The sequence below is a fragment of the Chelonus insularis genome, unplaced genomic scaffold (assembly GCF_013357705.1).
Source record: "Chelonus insularis isolate UGA/USDA-ARS -01 unplaced genomic scaffold, ASM1335770v1 contig_24_pilon, whole genome shotgun sequence".
Taxonomy (NCBI): Eukaryota; Metazoa; Arthropoda; class Insecta; order Hymenoptera; family Braconidae; genus Chelonus; species Chelonus insularis.
In genome coordinates, this window is record NW_023276446.1 from 482,943 (window position 1) to 492,794 (window position 9,852).

The following is a 9,852-nucleotide window of genomic DNA, read 5'->3' on the forward strand; positions in this document are numbered from 1 at the left end:
GAATTTACGACCTGAGTATCAACGATACGTACGTAGATGTGATATTAAGACAGTAACAGACATTATCAATATGGCTAGTGAGTTTGAAAGACTCACTAAAGTGTCAAGTGATCGTGATAAGACAGAGGTTGATTTTAGATCTAAGAATAAACGAAACTCAGATATCAATATGGTAAATAACTGATACAACATAAAAGACTGTTGTTGAAAGTGCGGACAGAAGGGACCTAAGAGTTGGCAATGCCGGAACAAGCCAAAGGTATTTTGTTTTAAATGTGGTAAGTCCAATATACGTGCATCTAAATGCGGATGTCAAGGGAAAGGTAGAAAAGAAAGAACCAATGATGATTCTCAACAACGGAATAACAAAACAGTCTTACAAAATAGGAATGTCACGCATAATAAACAATTACCACCACAAAGTCAACAACCAATTAAAAAAAACCAGCAAACGCAACCTCAAACAAATCCGACTCCCAGTACAAGCATTAAACAAGAAATTGTAGACATAGACGAACGTTCATATTGTGACAAACAAATAGGAAACAGACTCTTCAAATGTCTACTCGACAGTGGCGCCACAAGTGCATTCTTGGGTGGCAAAGTATGGAGTTATATTCCGAATCAGAAGCTGGAAAAGCTTTGTCGTCAACCACATGGCAGGAAAAAAGCAGTAAAGAGTATAGTATCAATAACTGTTACATTACTAAGCAAGCATGGCAGGGTAACTTTTTCAGTATTGCCAAAGTTAAGGCAGGATATTATTATAGGGGTAAAAAGCATGAAGCAACTAGGTATTGATTTTAATCAGTTGATCAACATAAATAATCGTTAGAGTATTGAAAATCTGGCTAATATTGATGAAGGTAATACGGTGGAAATGGCTCTAAAGGGCACAACATGTCTATTCTTAAATATCGCCATACTTGAATACCTGTAATCACTATAACTTTATTCTTGAATGACCCTATGCTTAAATATCCCTATTCTTGAATGCACCTATTCAAAAATCACTCTTTTCTTGAATAAAACTATTCTTATATATCTCTATTTTGAAATAAGTCTATTCTTAATAATACATGTAATCTTCAATTTCTCTACTTCTGAATATCCCTATTCCCAAATATCTCTATTCTGTTTATGATCATTTAAAATTTTCAAATATTTATATTTCCCGCCAACTCGTGGTACTGTTGGCTCAAGATGGCAGTTGAACTAATAGTGTATTCGGTTTCTGCTCGAAGGCGCTTAGAATAGAACCGAATATAACCGAATGCGTACGAAAAATCCCGAACGTATAAATAGTCCTATTTGAAATAAGCTGTCAGTATAACTAACAACCTACTCTTTTTGTGAATTTAAATTTATTTATATCAAAAAAAAAATTAATTTATTTAATGGATTAGATAATGAAATTATGTTATCATCATAATCTGAAGATGATGATGATAAAGATAATTTATTATTTATTTTATTCGGGTATATTCGCTGCTGTTCAGACATATTCGGTTCTGCTCTGAGCGCCTTCGAGCTAAAACCGAATACGCTATTAGATTGAAATAAAAAATGGTGATGCAGGAAAATCAATCTTATTAATGTAATTTCCTTCGTTCTAAAATTACAAGTAAATTTTTATATTATTTGCAACAAAAAAAAATAGTCATCATTCAATTGTGGGATTTTTTTAACAATATAATGGTTTCATTAAAAAAAGATTTTGAATAATTAAAAAAAAACATGAACTGATGTACATTCTGCTTGGCACTTCACAAATGCTTACACGAGCACAAATGACAACATGGTACGAATTTAACGTTTGCACCTTGTGTCAGGCATACTTTACACATGGTCAAATTTTCTACATCTGAATGATTTTCACGATCTTTATGAGAAACAGTAACAGGAGGCAGTGACTGCTGTAAGCTATCTAGTGACAATGGAACCACAGGTGGTGATGAAAACGCCTGCCGTGATGGAGTTGGTGACACTAATGGAGATACTGGCAGTGATGATTTATCAGTAATCAGTAAAAATAGTTTTTTTTTACCCTCAAGCGTAATATAAATGAGGATATCAACGTAAAATCTATCAAGCTAATTCTATAAAAAAAGTATTTTCAAAATAAATTTGTTATGAAAAAGAGAAAGGAATATGTCAAATCTTAATTGAACATTATTCGTTAGACGCCAGTTGTCTTTGAGCATCTTCAATTAATGTATTTCGTCTGTTTCTTTGTGGCAATGTGAATGCTCCACCATTTACTTGATGCCACTGAATCCAAACCCAAGGAATAAATTTTTTTAGTCGTGCTAGAAAAATAATTTTAATCAAAATAATAGATCAATTTATCTATTAATCTTAATACAAGTGAAAATTTACATACGAATAAATTGTGTCATAGGTGGATACAGAGTACCTAAACGACAGTGCAAATGTCGGCGGCATGCTTGGGTAATATTGGTTCTCGTGCTAAGACCATACATAGACACTGTCACTGCATGCCGCAACCGAAATCTGCGGAGGTAATTCATGAAACGATTCAACTGCGGATCATTCATTCCCAGCTGAATTGCGTGGTCATAAATAGAATCGATTTCCTCCTTAGATTTCAAGGCTGGCAGCAACGCCAGTGCCCGTGAACAGAGCAGCACTTGATTTTCACTGGGTAAATTTGATTTTCACCATTTTCTGGAAATCACCTGGAAAATGAATAATTATATTTTTTTTTTTTAAATTAAAATTTTCATGGTGGTAAAATTATCACTCTTACTCTAATATAGTGGAACCAGCATCCACTGATGATGATTTCTGGGGACTTAGTACGCGTAGCACGGAATATTGCTGCCTCAAAATCCGAATGAACGATATTCAAATGATTTTGTAATTGAGGACATTTTCCAATTGAAAATTCCCACATTTTAATATAAAAAATTGCTGTCCGTCGTTGGCAAAAAATGAACACGATAGGAAAGCCCTGTAATCAGCATATATTAATAACTAGCCATAAACTTACAAAATAAAATTATAAATTACAGTCTGTCCTCGATGAGCATGAATTATATATAGTTGAGCTGGTCTGGGTCGTGATGGCACAGCCTCAATATAGAAAAATCAAATGAAATGTTGATTAATATTAATCGCAATTACTTTATTTTGTTTAAATATCGACTCTTCATCAAGGAGACTTAGATCAGAAAAACATTTTTATGTAAATATAAAAATCAACTTACCTTAAATGTTCCATCTCAATAAACCTTATTTCGGGATCCCAGATACCTTAGCATTTACAGATCGCAGAAAACTACTCCAATACATCCGTCTGCGTTAGTAAATGATTCTTCATGAATATTATTTCCAGCTTCCCAATTATTATCTATTTTCAGAGAGATAATTATTAACTCGATAAAAACGTCAGAAACAACGACGAGGGGCAGCAGCTTATAGTTATTTGCGCTTTTTTGAGCTCCCGAATCGCTGGTTCACGGATTCCAATAGTCTGCCTCGAATGATTATAGGTACCGTGTTGAGTGATCCTCCTTCCTTCTACCAGAAGAGATACGTTGCACCTGACAACGTGAGAGCTAGCGACACAAATTAATCTCCGACCCGCGAATTGCGAAACTCTTCCAGCTGCTGTCATTTTGAAAAATGGTTTTAATAAATTCATCATCACTCGAGAACCTAACGCGCATTTAACTAATCTCTCATCAACAGCAGAACTTTTACCGCAATATATGTCAAGATTCAGCAAGAATCCATCTTCAGTGCAGAGACTCCAAAATTTAATGCAATATCGCGTGGGTTTTCCACGTATGAATTGTTTTAATGAAGTTTTTGCATAAGACTTAGCCATCATTTCATCTATTGACAATGCAGTTCTCCAGATGCCGAATGTGAGAAAATTTTTTTGGAACAATCGGATTAATGCACGAACGCGCCAGCCTTTATCGTTCAAATTCTTATCTGTAGACTTTGAGTATTCTAATTTTGATTTGATTTGCAAGAAATTATGATAAACATAAAAATAAATTACCAATAAAATAGCTTACCTACTTTTCATTTAAGTTTACTCTAGTTCCCTTCTAATAGTTTAGGTGTCTCTAGTGTATAACATATATAGATATACACTCAGTAGTAAACCAAACGCTAGTTCTCGAAATCGCCGATAGTCGAAAGTAAGTTGGTGGGGACAAACGAATATAAATGAGGCCTGTGAGGCATTGAGAACATTCACTCCGCGGGTGGAATAAGAGTAAGACTCTTAAACCATCAGATCTAGGAAAAGTAAGTGTTATACGCTACTATCCTAGTTACCCCTAAGACTCGTATTAGACACGGTCATCCCGAGAACGTTAGACGTTCTCCCCCGCCGCGAAGTCGTCGTCTTGCAAGTCGGATACTTGCTCGCGATCCGTCCCGTCTAATTAGCCCTTCTGGCTACCGAATAAATATATCTTTCTTTCTTTAATACACAAGAGAACTAGCCGTTTGCTTAATTAATTATTTAATTAGCATTCAATTTATAATTATTCATTATAATCCGTATTATTCAAATATTGTTATCAATTTTAAAGATCTTGTACACTTGTTCAATTATTTAATTGTTCAATTAATTCTTGAAAAGCTTATTGTAAATATTTAAAGTTTATTATTCATTCAATAAATTGTTTGTTAATTTAAATAAACACGCTTGATCAATTAATATAATTATTCATAAGTTTAGAAGTTTTTCTAGTTTACCGACCGTTCCAAAGAACCCCGGAAACCGACGAGCGAGTAGCAAATTAGAATTTTGAGTTCTCAAAATAAAACCATTACAAAATGATCACGTGACATTGTCGAAGAAACGACCTCTAACGATACCAATCAATGTATTCAAGTCGATCAGAGATACTTCTAAATTCTTTTCTTTAAATGCATCGATGATGTATTGTTTCATTTCAATTGAAAAAAACGTCTCAAAGAGTTTCACTGGCTCACTTTTCCGAATTTGATCTTTGATATATAAAGTCAATAGTATTTTATCTTCAATATCAGTAGAATGAATCCTTTCACCACGTACCCATCGAAATGTATAATCTTTTTCGAGCTTAGATTCGTCATGTCAGTAATTTTTCAAAGCTCGTTTATATGTGGTTCTTGGTTAATTTCCATCGGAGTAAGTATCAGAATCAAAATCACTGTCAGAATAAGAATTGTCTGAGGGACCAGAATCATCTGAATTCGGAATAAGCACATTGTCATTCTCCTCTGAGGTATCTGTATCATTTTCAGAATCAGAAGGAGCAGCACGTTTCGGCCGGTTTTTTGGCATTGCAGGTGTAATTATGAAAGAAGTCAAATATATTAGATCTTAATAGATTCAGAAGATTGAAAAAATTCGCTTCAAAAATTATTTGGCATAGGAGATACTACGGAATATGATACAAACAAGGTGTAGGTACGTCTACAATGCTACCGTGAAAACAGCTCTAATTTTCAACGATGCATTAAAAAAAACACTTCTATAAAGAAAATTTATTGGAAGTACAGCAATTCTAAGATGACATATTTAGAACAAATTTTACTAATATGACAATATCCTTGAAATACATAGAAGAGAAAGTGAAAATATTTGAATTGTATGGATTATGGAAATTTGGCAGTACTATGTGTATCTATGAAATATAAGTTTTACAGTCACATGTATGCAATCGCTTTAACAAATGAGATAAAATAAGGCAACAACGATTTCGGAAATGTAAGCACATGTCGATAAAAACCATCATTGAAAATCTATGTGAATAGTCTAAAAAAATTTCTGGAGTTACATAAACAATTAAATGTTTTTACGTCAAGATTACCATTTTTAATTTTTTTTCATTGAATTTTATTCATTAAAAAATTGTGAGAAATGCGTTATATATTTATAAAATGCCGACGTAACTCAGCAAATGCTTATAAAATCTATAGAATAGCCGATTCGTAGTGTATTCCGGGCCGCCATTTTGGATCCAGCATATTTGAGTCCAGTTCTTTGGTTTAGTTTTATTTCGAATTATAGAAAATATGCTTTACATCCATAAAAATACGAGAATTTTCTAAAAATTAAGAAAAACAATAAATTTACTCTGTTTCTCAGTTGCCACATTGAATCCGCCATTTTCAAAATTTGAGATTTCATTGGAAATTGTTGAAAAAGTCAATTTACGCCATATGAACTTATCGTGAATTTGAAATGGTAAGACAAAGGAAAAACAATCGCAAAAAATGTATATTTTTCGGAGCTTTTTGCGTTTTAGCCGCCATATTGAAAGAAAAAGTTGATAACATGTAAATATCAACATTTTTTCTCAAACCTAAATAATTTTATGCACCGATGGTTGACGAAAATTTCCAATAATCGTCCGTTACGTACCTGAAAAAAAATCATGAGTATTGAAATCGAGAAATTTTTCATCATTTTCCTGTACAAAAGCCTTCATATTTAATTGTGTCGTCGGAATTTCTAAATTTTGACTTCAGGATTCGACTCAGTGAAGCCGAAAACATAAAAAATCATTTTTTTTACGACTTTAGTACTTAGTTACATTTATAAAATTTAAGCTTGAAAACAAGGCATAAAATTAACAATCTTCGGCGTTAATGGGTTAAGAATAGGCTTATTTTGAAATAGAGATATATAAGAATAGTTTTTTTCAAGAAAAGAGTAATTTTTGAATAAAAATATCCAAGAATAGGGATATTCAGGCATAGGGACATTCAAGAATAAAGTTATAAAGATTACAGGTATTCGCGAATGGGGATATTTAAGAATAGACATTTTGTTGTGCCTTCTAAGGATAATTAATAAAGAATTAGAGAAATTTAAATATATAAAAGAACCAATTACTCTTGCTTATCACGCAATAAAGGTTAAAGGAGTAGAGCCAATTAAATATAGATACAAGCCACGTAACCCGGCCGTGATCAAAATTATGGAGGAAGAGATTGAAAAGGCTGAGAGAAGATGTTATTGAATCATCAAAAAGCTCATGGAACTCCTCAGTCGTATTAGTAAAAAAGAAAAATAAGCAATATCGCTTTTGTGTAGATTATCGTAGGATCAATAAAGTAACACATGAGGATGCATACCCACTACCACAAGTTAATGCTATGTTCGATAAACTACGTAATACTAATTATGGGTATGTTCCGAAATATAAACCAGTATGCTGGCCAGTGTAAATGACGTCATAAATCGACGCCATACTGGTGATTCGTTCCAAAACACTGGCCAGCATATGACGTCATACATTATCGCCATATTGGGAAAAGTGTTTGTGAGTATTTGATAAAATTTTGTGCTCCAAAAGTTATTCCAAATCCAGTACAGCAAAAACATTGATTTTAATAAATTCGTCAAGAGTGGAGATACCAACAGTTACGTTAGTATGCAGTGTTGCCACTGAAATTCACTCTGATTCATCCGATAGTGATTCTGATGATGATGAGTTAGTGCTTGCTTATTTACAAGATAACCAAGGAGGAGAAAGAATTGTAAGAATATACAATTATGTGGCATTTACTGTCCTTCGAATGTCGGATAAAACATTTAAAAGCCATTTCAGGTAATTTGTTATTATGTCCAGAAAAGGTAATATTAATGAATGTTTTAAATCTGTCAATGTCATTTCTTTTAGAGTTGAAAGGAGCACTGTCGATTATTTAATGAATTTACTTGGGTCAGATTTATCCATAGTAATTGGTAATCCTGGTAGATCTCCTATTCCTGTTTATACTCAAATCCTCATAGCGCTTTGGATGATGGCCACTCCAGATTCCTATAGGTGAATGAAAAATCATCGGCTTTAAAATGTTTATTTGGTAATGTATAATTATATGAAACATAAAAAATATTAATCGTATTTACAGATCTGTTTGCGAGCGCTTCGACATAGGCAAGGCTACTGGCTGGAGAACCGTTTGGAAATTTGTGAAAGCTTTGTATAAATATTTACCAACATTCATCAAATGGCCTAGCACTCAAGAAGCTCTAATAACTGCAGCTTATATTGACAGACGATATGGATTCCCCGGGGTGATAGGAGCTGTTGATGGAACTCATATTAACATTCCAGCACCTCATCTTAATGCTCAAAATTATATCAACAGGAAAGGAAGATATTCCATACAAACTCAGGTAATGATGAGATCAATATTTTGCAATAGTTAATTTGAAAGAATATAATACAAAATAGAATTTCGTTTACACAATACTTTGCATGTTAAAAATATTTTATAAATGAATCTTTATTTTGGACTTAAATATGTATAGCGTTTTTGATACAAAAAACATCTTTCTTATTTTATCTTGAACTCCATATCTGTAGCTTTTAGCTGATTTTTATGTTTCTGCTCTGGTAATCATCAAAGTCTTCTCCAACTCTGATATTTTTTTTTGTTGTAGAAAATTCATTTTTGCTAAGCTTTAGTTTACCTGACTGCATAACTTTACAACAGATGTTGTAAAAATCCAACTAATTATTCTTCAAATTTTAACTTTTTTATGCTTAATCTTCTAGATTAATTATAAATTTCTGACTTTTCCATGATATTTCTCTTACTTAGACATTGTTATTTCTGTAATCAATTTTGTTATATTCTCTTCATATTTTTAAACAACAATTTTTTTATATTTTGTAGGTTGTATGCGATCACACCCGAAAATTTATTCATGTCCATGCTGGTGAAGTCGGCTCGGTCCATGATGCAAGAGTTTTTCGACTTTCAGGAGTACAAAATCTTTGTGTTCCAGCCAATTTTCCTCAAGACACTCATTTACTGGGTGATCAAGCGTATTCGTTACAACCTTGTGTAATGGTACCTTATAAAAATAATCGTCATTTAACGAATGCCGAACTTCATTACAATAGAGTTCAGTCATCAGCACGCATAATAGTGGAACAATCCATTGGATTACTGAAAGGGAGATTTCGCAGTTTATTGGACAAGTTACCTATTAGACGAACAGACCTGATACCTTATTACATCGTGGCATGTTGCATCTTGCATAATATTTGTATTTTGCAAGATGATTTGATACAATTTCCAATAATAATTAACGGTAATGTTGGAAATGTACCTAATGCACCTCCAATGATTAACAATACTATGCGAAGAGATGGTATGAGGAAAAGAGAAAGAATAAAAAATGCGCTTTAAAGATTCATGATATAAAATTCTTTTTGTATTCTCCTCTATTATTTATTTGAATAAAACCATTTATTTCGTTTTTGTAATCTTTTATCTTGTTTTTTTTTGGACTTGCTATCTTCGGAAAGAACCGTATTTATTAATTAGCAATGTAATTAACTGACAGAAAGGAATTTCCATAATTCCTTTATTGAGAAATTCTAAAGCCTGCCATAAAGATTAAGAAAAAAAAATTAAATTATCCGAATAATTTAGATAAAAATATTTCTTACAATCATCATTAATATTTCGTATGATTGTTAATGTTGCTGCAATAAACAACTAGTTATTCGATTAAATTTTTATTTAAAGAAATTTATTTGTTTGTCAACATTTTTTGTCACATCTAATCTAGATTGCATTTTAGTACTCTAATCCATCACTGACATAAGAAGAAATTGGTTAAAAAAGGTCATTACATTTATTGTTAAGGAATTAAACTTAATTTTGTAATCCAGTTTATAAAGTATATTCTTTTTTATTAATATAAAACATATTTCCATAAATTCAATACAAAACAACATTATTTTTTTGTTTATGAACGTATTATACTGTAGTATACCTAACGAAGATCTTTATTGAATAATCAAAGTAAGTGACATAACTACAAAGAATAGAAATAATCAAAATTTAAGAACA

The 9,852-nt window shown here is 32.3% G+C and overlaps 1 protein-coding gene across 1 annotated transcript; it reads left to right on the forward strand.

Moving 5' to 3' along the window:
* The first annotated feature begins 7,295 nt into the window (after positions 1 to 7,295).
* LOC118064685 (protein ANTAGONIST OF LIKE HETEROCHROMATIN PROTEIN 1-like) lies at positions 7,296 to 9,260 on the forward strand. The gene is made up of 4 exons (XM_035079459.1): positions 7,296 to 7,589; positions 7,662 to 7,808; positions 7,894 to 8,161; positions 8,665 to 9,260. Exons 1-4 carry the CDS (start codon positions 7,558 to 7,560, stop codon positions 9,181 to 9,183), a joined length of 966 nt encoding a protein of 321 aa, XP_034935350.1. The 5' UTR covers positions 7,296 to 7,557; the 3' UTR covers positions 9,184 to 9,260.
* The last annotated feature ends 592 nt before the right edge of the window (positions 9,261 to 9,852 follow it).

What these genes read in the sequence shown, in the direction of transcription:
- LOC118064685 (XM_035079459.1), top strand. Translation starts at nt 7,558, where the DNA reads ATGTCGGATAAAACATTTAAAAGCCATTTCAG. An exon ending in GCCACTCCAGATTCCTATAG is followed by an intron (nt 7,809 to 7,893) that starts GTGAATGAAAAA and finishes TCGTATTTACAG; the next exon opens with ATCTGTTTGCGAGCGCTTCG. An exon ending in GATATTCCATACAAACTCAG is followed by an intron (nt 8,162 to 8,664) that starts GTAATGATGAGA and finishes TATATTTTGTAG; the next exon opens with GTTGTATGCGATCACACCCG.